The sequence below is a fragment of the Telmatherina bonti genome, assembly GCF_933228915.1.
Source record: "Telmatherina bonti genome assembly, chromosome: 4".
NCBI classification, from domain to species: domain Eukaryota; kingdom Metazoa; phylum Chordata; class Actinopteri; order Atheriniformes; family Telmatherinidae; genus Telmatherina; species Telmatherina bonti.
In genome coordinates this window covers 18,824,478-18,841,351 of record NC_136622.1, presented here as the reverse complement: position 1 = coordinate 18,841,351, position 16,874 = coordinate 18,824,478, and the positions used below count along the sequence as shown (strand labels likewise).

Below are 16,874 nucleotides of genomic sequence, written 5' to 3'. Positions count from 1 at the left end.
CACAGTGGTGGCATTCATTTGTAAACATTAAAGTTGTTTTTTTTTTTTTGTTTTTTTTTAGCTAGTCTGTCAATGTCTAACTATACTGTGTGGTGAAGTGTAACCAGCCCCCCTCCCGCCTACATAATCTGTGACATCCTCTGATAAATTCCTTTGCACCACTGGGCTTCACCGCACGGCTCTGGGGAGGTTTGTCTTCCTTCTTCTTATATTCACCCAGCTGTTTACGAAGCGCGAAACTCAGTGTAATGCTTTGCATTCGTGAGTAAGCAGGGGGGCATTCCTGGTTCGGTAGTGGGGTGAGACTGACCCCTCCCCACCTCCTCCAGCAGACCAGGGCGTGTTTGAGGACTCGACACAGATTTGTTACTCTTAAGTATGAAACCCTGGCATGACTTCACCAAGATGGCCTTCCTGACATGGTGTAGAGGATCTTTGATGGCGAGGTCATGAAGGGCAGGGCCGTATAAAAAGTGCACAGGCCCCTGGGCACAGAGTATTCCAGGGGCCCCCTTCCCCACCGCAACATTGTAAAAATTGTGAATGATACACTGTGAAATGGTATTTCTAACATTTCTCAGCCACAATGGTACCAATAGCAATACACTAGACACTGTGGGTTTACTATCTGGCTTTTATGTTAATTTAGTTTCAGCTCCAAACTGCTAGTATATGCCCTACGTGGGCCCCACATGGGTCCCAAGTGGATGTGGGCCCCTGGGCCTGTGCCCATAATGCCCATTGGATAATTCGGCCTTGATGAAGGGCCCTTCTCCTCAACCTTGCTTCCATAGGGCTGCTCATGTATTCATTTCCTGTACTTTTTGTAGTTTCACGCAGGCCACCTTTCTCACGTTGCAAAGTTTTTTTTCTCTGAACTGGCAGCCTTGTGATCATTGACATGACATGCTCATGCATTTCAGAGAACCATTTTACTCCGAATAACAATTATGTTTCCAGTGATATTTTGTCATAAAGTAACACTTAAACACTAAATGATCCATGTGTTAGATTTAACTGGAGATAGCAGCACAGTCAACCTGTAAACCACAGGATTATGCAATATTTTTTAGGCCATTGCTTTACAGAGGCCAATAACAGTCCTTATCGACTTTTTTTTAATGTGTTGACATAAGTGACTGCTTCTGTGACACAAGTGACTTTGAAAGGCAAGGCTGCTGTAAATTTTTTACCATGCAGCACACCTACTCGTCGAAGCCTCGGGTTTATTTTGCTCCAGTGGATTTTGCTTGGACTCTCACTTAGTTCAGTACACCCCTTTGAACAACAGTGCAAAGCTCAGGAACAGAAGAGAGTTCTGGCTGGGGAGACTTGAGGTACTATTGAGTTAAGAAAAATCGTAAACTATTATGTTGGACTTGTAGGAAATTCCTGTTTGATGCGTGTGTTGGAATTTGTTTCTCGTTTCCCTCTTTAAATGTCTTTCTCTCTTTCCAGTTTTTGACCTCCCTGAAGTTGGTGTAATTGAAGATTTTGGACTAACAAAATGCGTTCGAGTGTGGATGGACCACCATGCCCCCTCGGGAGCAGAGCCACTAATAGCAGCAACAACAACAGCAATAGCAATAGCAACAGCAGTGGGAACTCAGGTTCCCAGTATGCATTGTGTGCTCTGGGTGTTGGACTTATCGCCCTTGGTGTTGTGATGATTGTGTGGAGTGTGGTGCCTGCAGATGCAGCTGTTAATGGCAGCAGCACCGGTTCAGAAGGACATGCCAGTAATGATCGGAGGAATAAAACGTCCTCCGTGGCATTCGTGTTGACGGGCTCTGGGGTGGCTATGTTGATGCTGTCAGTGTGTCTGGGAATGAGGAACAAACAGCGGGAACAGTTGAGGCTCCAGGAGTCTCGGAATCGGAGAGAAGAGGCAATGAGGGTGCAAGAGGAGAGAGAAACGTGAGTTCAGTCATGACTTGACTTCCTTCTTATTTCGTTGGTTTCATGCCAACAATATATGCTGGAAAATGAATTGCGAAGTTTCCCATTAATCATGTGAGAAATATTCACTATAAGATTCTGTTGTTTGTATCACAATTTTCTTAAGACAACAACAACAAAACAAAATATTATTCAGACTTATCAAAATGTATGATGACTAAAGATTACAGGTAAATCATGAAATAGCTGCAGTGCTGTTGGTCAGGATGACCTACCAACAAGCAGGGAACATTGTTGGAAGTACAGATCTATTTTAAAAGTTTACACTTATTTAAATGTCTTATTTCTAAGATCTTTCAGCTCCAAGACGCTAACAAGTTCTAACATCATCTATATCCATTTATATTACTCTATTTATTTAATGACATCACTGCTAGTCTGAGCTCTCAAGTCTGGGATATTTTTCATGTTTGACCAAAGCCGCAGAGACCGTTTTTAGGAAAAGGTCTAAAACATGTCTGTATGTTATGTATGTGATTTTATATATTAATCTATATCTGTACAAATATGTAAATGTCTGCAGTGCTGAGGAGCAAGCCCAACGCTATGCTGTACCAACCTATGAAGAGGCAGTAAGCAGCGGCCAGTACCCAGTTCGTCAGAGCAACTTTCGACCAAGTGTCTGCCAGCTGCCGTCCTATGATGACCTGGTCCAAGTCGATGTTATACAGTATGAGAACGAGAGGTCAGAGGTAATGACTACCGTATCACAGAATGTGCCAGCCTCCAGTGGCCCTGCTGCTGCTGTTTCCACGTCAAGTCATAGACCAGGGAAAAATAGCCGCAACTTCCTACCTATCAAGATCCGCAGGATAAAGTCAGAGAAACTGCCCATGAAAAATACTAGTAACACTCAACCAGCGGCAGGATTCAGTATCGAACCTCTCACTCCACCACCGCAGTATGAGGATAAAGTGCCACCGCTTTAAGATTGAGCCGATCGTGTTTAAAACGATGGAGTGAAATTCCTGGCATTCCCCATCATCAACCTTTTGTGGAAATGGGGTTGGATGTGTGCTTTTTTAAGCCATGACTTAAATATGGCTTTTTGCAGAATGCTTTCTTGCCCTTTTGTTATGGGGAAGATTATCTGTTAGCATTTATGACCATTGCTTGTAACTCTGCAGAAGAATGCTTTCAAGCCTCTTATGGATCCTTGAAACAGAGATGGACAATAGTCAGATCCTTTCTTAATGACACATATGTGGTCATCCTCTGGCAAAGTTTCAATGCAAAGTTTTCTTGTATGGTGTTTTCGGTTTCTGTTAGCACAATAATCTGAAGATGGCAGAAGAGATCATGGAACAAAAGTTGGGGGTAGCATTCAGGATACTGTACCTTTAAACGGATACGTGCACTAATTATGTAAAATAGTTGCCATAAGGCACTGTTTTGCAACAGACGGCTTGGAATTAGTCTTGCCTATGCTTTATCAAATGTAGGTTCCACAGAGTGGCTAACTATTATTTGTACTGTGGTATCATGCTACATCCAAAAAAATGACCCGATTGCCAGTCGTAAAATATTTTCCGGTTTTTGTTTTTTTTCTTAAAATGACAAACTGATAACAGGTATGATTGATCATGCTGGTTAAAAAATAGCGTGACGATAATGAGTCCGAAGTGGTCTAAAAACCAATTCAGTTCTATATTGATGTTTAGGTGTATAATAAAACTTGTTTCAAAATTGTATCTGTACTGTTCCAACAGTTTTGTACAGCATAGTCAGCAAAAAACAGCAACAACAACAAAAACAATACTGGTTTATCAGTTTTTCAAATTAGCTTCTTAGCAAGCAGCTGCGAAGCTACCGATAGCATCTACAGAGCAAAAATTAAAATGTCATTTCAGTTATTTGTGTGGCTATTAAGTATTTAGTTTTTGTTAATCTTTCTTTTAGAGTCCACCAACCTAAAAATAGCCTGTTCTTGAGCTTGCTAAATGCTTAACTCCCTTGTTTACATTCTGCTATTTATAGCTGCATTCAAGTAGCATGTTGCCTGCATGCCTCTGTGGGCGTGTCTGTCTACATGTTTTTTAACAACTAATAACAGTCTACAAATGTCAGGGCTGGTCATTGAGGTACAATTTAAATAACTCCATGCCAGAAGTAGTTTGATATAATTTATGGGATGGGATGTTGTATTTGTGTTTTATGAGTGAAACCTATACCAGCTACAACAGCAGCAATGTCACCATTAGCAGTCGTTGAGGTCATATTGGTTACCATTTAATATAAGCGCTAATACTAAGTAATATATACCCTCTAGTTGTGCGCACCAAAGCATTGTTGAAAACCTTTTCCAAATGAAAATGTTCTCTGACACTAATGTTTCACCTTCACTGCGTTGCTGCTTTTCTTGCTAGCAGTAGTCATAAGAGGGTTTGAGCGTGTGGGAAAGAACTTGGTGGATAGCTGAAACACTTTACCCTGTAGCCATGGTGAGTTGTGAAGGCAGTTGTGTCCCTATACTACTTTTTTTTTTTTTTTTAAATCCTGGATAACTAACAAAAAGACTCATTGACTGTGCAGCTGCACCATAACAGCAGCTTTTGCTCACTTCCCTGCTGATCACCATTCCATCAGTGGGGATCAGGCCGTGCAAGTAAAGACAAGGTCGCTGGTCTTTTAGCCTTGTCTTCACTTTAAAAGTATGTAGGGAGTGGGCAGAGGAGAGAGAGGATTCTCCAGACTTAATTCAGAGAAATAGGTTGAACTGCATAATTACCTACTATCTAATCAGCATAGTAGGTCAGGACACTTTCTTTATTATGCTTAAATATGAATAGCTAAAGCCATAAAGACCTATTCACTGTTACTTATCTTTTTGAAGTTGCACAGCTAAAGCTTTTCCTCTTTTGTAAGAGAAATGTCACTTTACGCAAGTGCTGTCATCATCCAGTTCATCTGTCTGTTTTGTGTCCAACCTTCCCCGTTGTTGGAAAGTAAACGGGCGCATCACTCTGTCCAAATTGAGGGTTGTCATTAGAATTCAACAATATCTGCGTTTGTCATACGTATTCAAAACCTGAGAATTGTCACAAAGTGTATTATTGTTTGTTTTCAGACTGCAGACATCAGCTATGTACCTCATTAGCAAATGACCTATTAACCACATGACTGATTCTGTAACTGTTGTCAAAATGTTTTACATTGTTGAATAATAGTTTGTATTTAGGAGTGAATTCTCTTTTTAGTGTAAATGTGTTTGTCTCATTTGATGTTCTTTTTTTCTATATCTGAAAACTGTCTCTTTTACATACACTGTGAAAATCCAATTTTCTATGATAAATCTTGTTTGTGTTACAAAAATGTAGTTTTTTTTGCATATGTTTGAAAACATTTATTATGAATATTTTATGAGAAATAAAAGGATGTATTTGCTAATTAAGTCTGATTTTTAATGTGTATTTTATGATTTTTTTTTTTTCCCCCCGTTCTTGATCAAAATTATGAAAAATAGTAAATGGTAATTTTATAAAACTTTGTCTAGAGGTGGAATACACTACCTGTTAACTTTCCCATTAAGAATGACACTTTCCCAATGAATTTAGTGGGAAAGTGTGTTCAAACTTTTGACTGGTACTGTTTGTGTAAAGCAAGGGCCCATTCAGTCTTCCTGTGCATGCCCTCAAGTTTCCAGGACATTGGCTGTAACCCAGCAAAAACACGCCATGGCTCTTCATTCCTCTTATTAGCATTTTACTCAAGAAATGAGTCAGAATATTACAACATAGTTTGTGTGATCAACTATATCAATTAAACATCTTGTTTAGTCGTTGGCCATAACCTGTAGATGGGACAAGAGAAGACATAAAAGCTTCCTTTCTGCTTTTCACAGTAAAAGCTTTTGTCACAAAAAGAAAGTGTTTCTTACTGAGTTAATCCAGCTGATGTAAGAGCTGACTTGGGTAAAGACTGTGGGCTTTTGCAGAATATTGCAGCCCTCACCAGAACCAAAGCTGACCACACCATGGACATCCCAGGAGCCATCATGGTTTTGGCAATTTAGGGGGCCACCGGAATCTCCCTGAAGGTGAACAAAAAGTTAGCCAGCAGTTTATTTACAAACACTAAATTGTAATTTTAGTCACAATCAAGGTGAATATAGTTAAACAGAATGTTTTTCTTTTCTGTTATCTCCTTATGCTGTACCCTGTTAAAAACAAATTTAATTGATATTAATATGGATGTTTATAACTAACTGTTTCCGAGTATAAACTTGCATTACAGCCTGCAGAAATACCATCTCCTCCAGCACAGACCATCTTTTCTGTTGCAAGGACACTCCACCAATCAGACTGTGAGCAGATATCATGACCAACTACAGGGAGAAGAGCCTGTTGCAAGATGTCAGATGGGGGACCATTGGCTGTGGAGTAAGCACATGGTCTCATTAAGGCAGAAAAACAAACATGACATTTGTTTTTATTATGGTTGGTAAGCTGAGCACAACTAAGTTAAATCTGATTGTATATGTCATCATAAGTCACATACAAAGTTCAATCTTTATGCTCCCCAGCAAATTGAATCCTTTTTTTCCAGTTAGTTTTATTGATTTGTAGTTTTCTTATGGCTACACAGTGACTCAGTCCCAGTCATTTGAGTTCCCCTCACATTGTTCAGTAGAAAATTGCCTTACTTTCAACATAAAACATAGCCATGAGTTTTACTGTTGTTTTTCTTTGATATAACTTCACCAAATGTTTAAGTGATCACTGATCACCATCAGGATGTTTCCAGCTAACTGTCTTCTGGGAAATAATTCCCCACAATCCTTCCAGTTTTTGATAACGGGTTGGCTAGTTCTTTTTGTAATTTATGAATTTTCAGATATTTTTATTTTCTTGCTGCATAACAATAATTTTTTACAGTTCTCTGACTAACATCTTTTCCATAAACATAGGATGTCTTTTTTTTTTTCCAAACCAGTCCTGTCCAGTATCATGACACTAAAATGACAAAATGATGGTCTAACCACTTGTGTCTATGTGTGCTGTGTGCCCATGTGGAGTGGTGTGCATGTATGTCTGTCGTGCAGCAGTGTGCGTGTTTGAATATTTCTGTGTGCAGGGATGTGAGTGTGTGTGTGTGTACTACAATTTAGGATTGAGATTAGTTCAATAGTCATACAAATGCAACTGTGTCCCTTCCAAGGATCAGGAGGAGCTGAAGAGGGTCCCAAGCCACAAGCAACCAGCAGTCAGCACAGAAAACAGAACCAAGACCACCTACTGCAGGGACAACCACATGCCCACCCAAAAGGAGACAAAGAAAGACTTCTGTCAGAGCACCCTCCACTACCACTGAGCCCAGGCCCAGAGGGACCTGGGGCACTGGTCCCAAAACATGAGCTGGGATAGAACCCAGGACCCATCAAGCCCAGAAGCCAGGTTTTGATAATTTCTTGGATAGTTTTTAATCCCTGTATTGGACTGGGGACCTGTCCAGGATGTACCCTGCCTCTCCCCTGCTAATTGCTGAGATAGGCTTCAGCCCCCAGTGACACTGAATTGGATTAAACAGCATTAAAAATGAATGACTGAATAGTTCTTGATTAAATTTTATTATTTTCTGAAATCTGCTTAGAGTTTTTCTCTGCTTGATACCAGGGATTTTTGAAAGTGATGCATGGTGCCTACTGTACAAACCTGTAGGGGCAGTATTGTTTAGGTTCAGAAATGGTATGTGTCAAAAGAATGCCTCCAGTTTGATCAGGGCATTGTCATTACTGGATATGCATATCAACTGTGTCAACCACTGAATTTGTGCACTCTGAATAGGCACTCTTGAATGTTTGTGTGAACTTGACATATACTGGCTCGTGTGCACAGATGCTAACACAACAAAACCTAAATAATATTCAAGTAAAATTCAAAGCACTTGGAAAGAAATTGTGACTGACTCACTGGAGAGTCGACCCCAGCCAGTAACATAGCATGGGGCCCCATGAGGCAGGATGACACCCTGCTCTGGAAGGCAGGCGGGCATGATTGTGTCAGAGAAGGTGATTGGGGAAGAAAGTTTTAGCAGGGCAATATCATTCCTGCAAAAAGCAAAGCAGTATCCTCATGTTGAAGTGAACAGAAACAGAATGTATCACACATTGTACAAAAAATGTAACTGTTATTTGGGATTAAAAAAAAAAAAAAAAGCAAACAAAAAGACTAGAAATTATCACTTACACTCCTCTTACATACAGAAGTACTGCTGTGAGGATAGTACATCTAAATGAACTGTTTGGTTTACCGACTGAGTAGGACATGGTAGTCCTCATGAGTGATGACTTTTTTTGCCCTGAGAGCAGCTGAGCCCTCCTCAGTCACCTTCAGACCGTGTTTTCCCAGTTCCACTCTGTAATCGTAGCGGTCACTACAGGAGGACAGTTGGCATGACTTCATTTAAACAGCAGAGATGATTGGTTTACTTCTGTGGACAAAACTTTGACTCAGCTGACTGGACTGCAGTTGTGCAGGAATGGTTAGCTGTGGTCTGGCTGACCAAATGATTTTTCTTTCTATTGAAATAGTTGGCAGTTGATGGTTTTCCATGACTGTTAGGTTTAAACTTCTCCACTGTGTTTCTCTTCTACTGGCTGACATTGCTGGAAGTCACCATAGTCTGTTAGGTGAGGAGTATTGGTTCTGGCACAGACCTTTTATCTTATGTGATCCATTTTAATTAAGCAATAATCAGTTTGAGTAGTGTTGCCGTGTCATTATTGTATATACTGTTCTGTATAAGCATGGTTTCAGTTTCGCAGTGGTATTGAGGTGAACCTACTTGATGCAGTGTGCAGCAGAGAGGACCCATTCAGAGGAGATGAGAATGCCTCCACAGACATGACTCCAGCGTCCTCTGCTGTTTGACTGGAGTGATACCTGAGCAGGAGAGAGAAATGCACACCAACATGGATTCAAATCCTCCCATATCTGCTTTTTCCAAGCAAAGCAGAGAAAAAGGAGTAAATCTTTCAGTTTGGGATGCTAAGATTAAAATATATTCAGAACAGACTTTACCTGCCAGGGCCAGCTGTGGGGCCTGACATCTTGTCCTGCTACCACCCTGTTTAACACAGGAGGGAAGGTGGGCAGGCCACACCCGTGGACTGGGACACAGTTAATGTCATAATTAACTAACATTTGATACTTTCATTGTTTATGTTTTTGAATATTAACACCCAGTAAGCATATGCATGGCACTCCAATGACAGATGGTATTGTACAGCTGAAGTAAATGACAACAGAACATTAACTGGAAACCAACAACAGCTTTACAATTTACAATAAATTAAATATAATTTAAGGTTTTCCTTGGAAGATTAATAATGAGACATCCACTAGGTCTTAAAGAACATTTGTAAAATGATTTTAAGTCACTTACCAGCAGTTATAATAGCAGTCAGAAGCAGCAGCCTCTTCATGATGGATCGTGTGTATAAGTATGTGCTTCCTTGTGTGTTAGAAGCAGTCTTTTGTTTACTCTGATTGCTAAGCCACTCTGTGCACCGAATAAACTGTTTTGGGAAACACATGTAGAAAGTCAAACAAATGGAGATTGGGGACATAACAGGTGGATGGTGATAGAAAGTTCCCATCAGTGTTCCAGCTGGAGAAAACAGGCCATTTCTGCTATAATATTACTAAATGACCTGAATAATGGATGTATTAATTAGAATAAAATCTATTCTAGCCTACATTAATCCTTTTATGCACAAATTATAAAAAAAACAATGCAACATGTTTTTATGTTACTTATACAGACATATACAATTATACTTTTTGTGTATTAGTGATATCTATAATTTAGAATGTAAAATTTAGACATAATATTTATTTTAATAAATTCTATAAAATATTGATAAAATAATATACAATCATAATTATATTATGTAAATATTCTATAAAATATAGCTGTAACATATTTTTTTCCTATTTATCACAAAGGGAAACTTGCGTAATAACATTATATTCAATTATAGCATTTTTATTTATTTATTTTTTTCCAGTGAGTGGAAATGTATTGGATGACTCACTAATACCCACTTGAAGAGGTTTATTCACAAAAATACCATCTTCATTCATGAATATGCAAGAAAAAAAGCTTGAAAATAGGTATCCACAACATGGCCACTCTACATGACAGGGCTAACGCCTACTAACTCCTCAGACTAAAGACAAACATGTTTAACTGCTTTTAAAACTTTTTGAAAATTTCAAAATCATAAAAAAGGGACAGCACAAAACATAGTTATCAAAAGTCTTTATTTCTTCAATTTCTTATGTTTCTTTCGATCATAAAGGGCTGCTCTCTCAGTAGGCCACCATTTTCTGTAAGAGATCATTCAGAAATGTTAGTTTGTCAAATGAGGCGGTTGTTTGAACTTATTCAGTGATTTGATAAGAGTTTCACAAACTTACAGAGCTTATCCAGTCCATGTAGGAGCTGACTTGTGTGAAGACAGTTGGTTTCTTGGGGAAGTTGCAGCTGAGCCCAGAGCCAAAGCTGACGATACCATGGACCTCCCAGGAGCCGTCAGTGGCCTGACAGTTCAGAGGACCACCAGAGTCTCCCTGAATCATGAAGTGGGAGAAAAGACCCAGTCATTTAGCAAATTTCATATTTAAGAGTAGAAACTGTCAACCTGTCAAGGATGCACCCTGCAAATTGCCTATGGTAGCCGCTGGTACAGGCTCCAGCCCCCCCACCCGTCCCCTGTGACTTTGTACTGGAATAAGTGAGTATAGACCAGACGGTAGTGAATTTTGGTCCTAGAGAGTTACAGTTCTTTAAGTTGCCAATGTTTCCCTATTTCACACATCTTCAAATGAAATTGAACTAACAACTTATCAAATTCTGCTCAGTGACTCGTTCAGTTGACCCAGGTGTGTCGAAACAGGTCTACATGTACAATCTGCTGAAAAAGCTGAAATAAATAAAGTATTTTTGCTCAAAATATGATTGAGTTTGTTTGCGTCATGAATGCTGCAAACAAAAACATACTAGAGAATCATTTATCCTAAAATTAACAGTGTAGTGGACTGTCTCACTGCATACAATGTTGTGATTGAATCTTTCAAGATTTTTACTCACATTGCAACCAGACACAACTCCATCTCCACCTGCACAGACCATGGTTTCTTTCACCTGAGAGCCCCACCAGTCAGGCTTGCTGCAGGTCTCATGGTCCACCACGGGGAGGAGAGCTTGCTGCAAGATGTCAGCAATGGGACCTCCAGCTGTGTGAGATCCATACAAGCCCAGGTTAAAAAGAAAGGGGGCCATTAAGGCTGTTTATGCAGCTGTAGTGAGTCTAACTATGGGTGTTACATGTGGAAAAACCAAACCTTTAAAAAGTATGCAGCAGTTAAAGAGCAATGCTATCTGTCACAGTTACACAGTTTGCGAGAATACAAATTAGACTGTAGCACATAACAATCCTATTAAATGACAGTGGAAGTTTAGAGTGGAAGGACACCATTCACTCACTGTAGATGCGACCCCACCCAGTGACGTAGCAGGGTTCATTATGGGGAAGAATGAAGCCAGCAGCAGGAAGACAAGCAGCCATGATGGTGTCAGAGAAGTCAACAGGGGCTTCCAGTTTGATCAGGGCAATGTCATTACTGGAAAACACGCATACCACCTCTGTCAGTATTCAGTATATGTACTGTATCTATGGTTCAGTTCTTAGGGGTACCGGATGAACAGGGGGTTCCACTTCTCATGCACAATGATGTTGCTGGTACCCAGGAACACCTCGCCCTTCTCAGTCTCTTTCAGGTTGTGCTTTCCCATTGCGACTCTGTACTCTCTGCCTGTGCTGCAGTTTGACAGAACAGAAGCTCGTCAGCTTCATTTGAATGATTAGTTTAGATGAGTGTCAACCTTTGTATTAATTAGTTTTCTACCTGATGCAGTGAGCAGCAGTGAGAACCCACTGCTGAGAGATTAGAGTACCTCCACAGGTGTGTCTCCACTCTCCCTCTCTGTTGTATTGCAGGGAAATCTGAAATGGGAATGATAATGTCATTTATAATCTCCATGTCTAATAATCTATTTTATTTGCTGTCTTGGAGTAGTATGGCTTTTTTGTGCTTTTTGACTTGTGCGTCATCTATTGGCAGTTCACTCCTCAAACTTTAGTCTTCATTTGTTTACTTGATGTAAAACTTTATCAACGATTTGTCAAATGTTTTACAAAATTTCAAGCAGCACTATTGTCATCCAAATCTGTTCATTTTTGCCTCTAACTTTATTATTTCTTTATATCCTTTACTGTTTCAATTCATCGATGCTTATTTATTAATTAATTTATTTATTTTGTATTACCTGCCAGGGCCAGCTGTGAGGCCTGACATCCTCTCCTCCAACCACTCGGTTCACCACAGGGGGATAGAGTGGTGTGCCGCAACCATAGGCTGAGGGGACACGAGAAAAAGGCATTTCACACAGCTGTAAAGCTACATGCAGATTTTAGTGAAGGTTAGAGCACTGAGTGAACAGAGTCGGGTGGCTAGAAAAGGGAGGATGATGTGTATGTTGTTTTCAGCAACAAAAAATATCCTTACCACCAGCAACAAACAGAGCAAGCGCCACAAACTTCATCGTGTCGTTAGTTCCACAGTTTGCAAGAAGAATCTGCTATATTTATAGTTGGAACAATATTATGCAACCCAGAAACCCCTGTCTAATTCCTGGGAAAATTGATGCAGGGGTGGGGCCAACACGGCAACTGAACGAATGGAAACAAACAGGAATATGAGGTCAAGGCCAAATGTCTTTTTGAGTTCTGGAATTAATTTTTTTTATATGGTTTATATAAAATCCTTCTATCATGATCTGGATTTTAATTCAAGGAACCTAAATTTCTACAAAACACCTCTATTAAAACTCTAGCTTTTTTCATATGACAGAAATACTGACCCCTCCAGCAGCTGTCGTGCCTTTCACTTGTGTTAATTTAGTGCACAAAAAAGATATTAAATTGACTAAATTGACATTTCACTTGTTATAGATACATGTAAAATACATGCAAAACTCAAAGGCAAAAAAAAAAAGATAAAAAGTTTGATGGCTGTATTTATTTGCATGTAGTTAACTAATGATGTAATTACAGACTATTAAACATATTCCAGTCAGAAATTAAATATTTTCCAAGCTAACTGCTTACAGAAAACTCTAAGTAGAAATCAACTAAAGCATCTTTACATTGACAATGACATGGGAAGTGTAGAAAGAGCTGTGTGTCATGAAAATGTAGTTTTATTGTTTATCAGATAAAAAGATGAAGATCGACTATTTTTTCACTGGAAACATGACATCTTAGGATAAAGTTTCAGGAACAACTTGACCACGGTGGTAAACATCTGTGTGGTTCGCACACGGGAACAGCAGGTGGGGAGATAAGGTGTATTTAGGGATATATAGAGCTTCTTATCTCCAAGGTTGAATTATTTTTTTCCATCATATTTTTTTCCTGACTGTGTTCAACTGAATGTGAAGTGACACATCTGAGGTCTGCACACTTATGGACTATATAAGAAGGAGAACATCAGACCAACAGCCACAGTCACAATGAAGTTCGTGATCTTGGCTTTGTTCATTGCTGGTGGTAAGCTAACACTTCTGTTCCTAGAACTGCATGTTAGACATTCCAAACTATTAAAATATTTAGTATATCAATGGTTTTTTGTTGTTCTCTCACAGCCTACGGGTGTGGTCTGCCCACCTACCCCCCCACTATCACCAGAGTGGTTGGTGGAGAAGATGTTCGTGAGCACAGCTGGCCTTGGCAGGTATACGCATTTCAGACTGTCTCCCAATATTCAGCGTCTTCCTGAAATCATTAAACATTTCAGTCATTCTCATCATTTGTCTTCAGGTGTCTCTGCAATACAAGAGTGGTAGCAGCTTCTATCACACTTGTGGTGGTACTCTGATCTCCAGCGAGTGGGTCCTCACTGCTGCTCACTGCATCGGGTAAAAATGGGAAAATAAAAATATCTAAATGAATGTCGACAGAATATCTAAGTGAATATTCAAAGACAGAAACTTCAGATATACACAAATACTTCTGGAGACCACAGAGTAGTATTTTTCAAGCATAGTTAGGTAAGTAGTACAGTTGGAGAACTATTTGCAAGTTTAGTCGAGCTTATTCTTAGACTGTAAATTCTATAATCCTTACAATTTATGGGGACTTTGATTAGCGGTAGTCAATGCCATTTTAGTATTTTTATCTGTACTTAATGCAATAAAAGTAAACTCTGGAGTTATTAATACTCTAGCATCTTTCTAGTAATGTAAATAATAAGTAATATCAGTGGTACGCATACCAAGTGGCTTTTACATTGTAATGGAGTGAATAAATTTTATAATTCTTCATCAGATCTCAGCAGTGCTGATGCATATCATTCTATTTTTGTGGCCAAGTAGAAGTCGCACCTACAGAGTCTACCTGGGAAAACACAACCTGAAGAACAACAACGAGGCGGCCTCCGTTGCCATCAGCCCTGCTAAGATTATCGTCCATGAGGCCTGGGACTCCTACAGAATCCGGTAGGACTTCGTTTTGTTGCACTCATTATATTTCAGACTGTACATCACGCTGCTGCAACTAAATATTAATCTGTATCCTTTCTTCAGTAATGACATCGCCCTGATCAAGCTGTCCACCCCTGTTAAATTCTCTGACTCCATCATGGCTGCCTGTCTTCCCACATCTGGTGAAATCCTGCCTCACGGTGCTCCCTGTTATGTGACCGGCTGGGGACGCCTCTGGAGTAAGTTCTTCCAGCATACTAAAAGTACTTTGGTTTCTTATGATTGATTGCAAGCTTTAAACTCAGAATGTACAACCAGTCAGGGAAACTGGTGTAAACACTGCAGCACTTTTCTCATTTCTTCTTCTGAGTCATATAAAGATGACTTCCTAACCAAAATGTCACTGACTATAGATTGTAAGAGAATGAAAACAGTCTTAGTCCAACCTAACATGTATGAAATCATGATGGACATGATTAAACAGGACAAAACATGACAAAAACCTAAGCAAAATGAAAAGTAGTGCAACAGGAAACTGAACATGACCTGGAGGTAATCCTCATTGACCGAGTTTTGGACTCAACATGTGTTGATTTGTATGATGGTACTTATGGTATTTAACAGTTTAACGGTAGTACTGACATAAATCCTGAATTTGAAAACCTTGTTCTTTTCTCAAGCTGGAGGTCCCATTGCTGATATCCTGCAGCAGGCTCTCCTTCCAGTGGTTGGCCACTCAACCTGCACCAGGTCTGACTGGTGGGGCAGTCTGGTGACAAGCAGCATGGTCTGTGCCGGAGGAGATGGCGAGCTGGCTAGCTGTAACGTGAGTCAGATGTATTCAGTTCATTTACACCATGTTTAAAGTTTTTGTTTAAAGCAACAGCATTGTGCAGTTTTGACATGTATGAATATTGTTATCCTTCAGGGTGACTCTGGTGGTCCCCTGAACTGTCAGAACTCTGATGGATCCTGGGACGTCCATGGAGTGGTGAGCTTTGGCTCAAGCATGGGCTGCAACTACCCCAAGAAGCCCTCTGTCTTCACCAGGGTCAGCGCCTACATCAGCTGGATCAACAATGTGAGTCGAAGAGCATTTAACTCTAATACATTTAGTTTGTCTGTGGGGGGGCTTAGCTGTTAGCTCCTTCTCTTCTGACACTTTAACTGGTGGGTTCAAGGGGCATCCCAGTAATGAGAAGTTCTGTTAGTTACTGAGATGCATCCGTACAGTAAAGCCAACAACAGATCAGATGGAGGAACATCCTTCACTGATCAATACATATGATTTTACTTCTATCAAGTCTGACAGAATTACAGCTATACACCATGACTGTAGTCTGTTCCCAGCTGTCATGGGCTCTATTTTGATAAACTAAATCAGGTGTAAAGTGGTAACCAGTTACTTTTGAGCCCCTTAAGCATCTTTTATTATCAATAAAACAGACTTTGTTTACTCGAGATAACAGGATAAATGATCCATTCCCTATAAAAATGTGGAAATGAGAAAATTAACCTGTGTGTGTGTGTGTGTGTGTGTGTGTATTATAAATTCTATATTTTGAACTGAGTTATTTGAAGCATGAAATGTTATAGTAATAGTAAATTTAGTAGAGTAGCATAGGGATTTACTGTGGGAAACATAACTGAAAAGAGTTAAATGCTCTGTCAAGGGAAAAATATTCAAAATATTACTTCTCATCTCCTTTTGCTTTTCTACAGGTGATGACCAGCTACTAAGACGGACTGAGTTTTGTTGTACATCATCTTCAAATAAAGAATATATACTGATGAAACATCAACATTTTTTTGCTATCATATTTCTCTTTAAAGTGTTTGTTTTTCTGATAAGAAATTACTTTATTTTCAGTTAAGATTTTGTAACTACATCCATCAATATATAAATGCATTCAACAAAACTGACAGAACTCCAGGAAATGAAAGATGCAGGGTTTCTCCTGCTGAATAGACAGAGATGTGAGAGGCTATTAATAAAATACAAAAAGTTGATGGTAAAATTTGACGTTAATTTGACATGAAAACACTGTTTAAACCCAAAAAAAGACAGGTAACTACACCATACGAATCAGAACAGACGGAAACACCAGTAGAGAGCAGCATACAGGAAAGAAATGATTAGATGTGCTGTCACCTCTCACCTTGTGATCACACAAAACACTTCACTGACAAATCTCAAAGCATGGAGTCCTCATGTACCCAGTGCACTAAACTAAACTTAAACATGGGGGTCCCCAACCACCAGTCCCCAGCACATCCACCTAATGGTTCCCAACTGCCTGGATGAAAAATCAAATTTAAACCAAAAAGAAAAGCTCAAAATCAATTTGCAATTTAACTAATAAAAAAAA

General features: G+C 39.6%; 4 protein-coding genes across 4 annotated transcripts; 2 read left to right on the top strand and 2 right to left on the bottom strand.

Moving 5' to 3' along the window:
• Positions 1–1,507: 1,507 nt before the first annotated feature.
• On the top strand, positions 1,508–3,173 carry tmem51a (transmembrane protein 51a; the record flags this gene model as incomplete). Its single annotated transcript, XM_079238939.1, has 2 exons — positions 1,508–1,917; positions 2,483–3,173. The coding sequence occupies 2 exons, from the start codon at positions 1,508–1,510 to the stop codon at positions 2,886–2,888; spliced, it is 816 nt and encodes a 271-aa protein (XP_079095065.1). The 3' UTR covers positions 2,889–3,173.
• Positions 3,174–5,731: 2,558 nt separating this feature from the next.
• LOC306754456 (chymotrypsin-like elastase family member 2A) lies at positions 5,732–9,382 on the bottom strand (the record flags this gene model as incomplete). The annotated part of the gene is made up of 8 exons (XM_079238475.1): positions 5,732–5,749; positions 5,837–5,989; positions 6,186–6,331; positions 7,869–8,005; positions 8,209–8,331; positions 8,743–8,840; positions 8,979–9,067; positions 9,343–9,382. 8 exons carry the CDS (start codon positions 9,380–9,382, stop codon positions 5,732–5,734), a joined length of 804 nt encoding a protein of 267 aa, XP_079094601.1.
• An 889-nt stretch (positions 9,383–10,271) lies between these two features.
• On the bottom strand, positions 10,272–12,567 carry LOC306754861 (chymotrypsin-C-like; the record flags this gene model as incomplete). The annotated part of the gene is made up of 8 exons (XM_079238966.1): positions 10,272–10,289; positions 10,380–10,532; positions 11,053–11,198; positions 11,449–11,585; positions 11,660–11,782; positions 11,871–11,968; positions 12,292–12,380; positions 12,531–12,567. 8 exons carry the CDS (start codon positions 12,565–12,567, stop codon positions 10,272–10,274), a joined length of 801 nt encoding a protein of 266 aa, XP_079095092.1.
• Positions 12,568–13,536: 969 nt separating this feature from the next.
• Positions 13,537–16,245, top strand: LOC306754695 (chymotrypsin-like elastase family member 2A; the record flags this gene model as incomplete). Its single annotated transcript, XM_079238750.1, has 8 exons — positions 13,537–13,573; positions 13,669–13,757; positions 13,844–13,941; positions 14,398–14,520; positions 14,608–14,744; positions 15,186–15,331; positions 15,434–15,586; positions 16,228–16,245. 8 exons carry the CDS (start codon positions 13,537–13,539, stop codon positions 16,243–16,245), a joined length of 801 nt encoding a protein of 266 aa, XP_079094876.1.
• Positions 16,246–16,874: the final 629 nt, after the last annotated feature.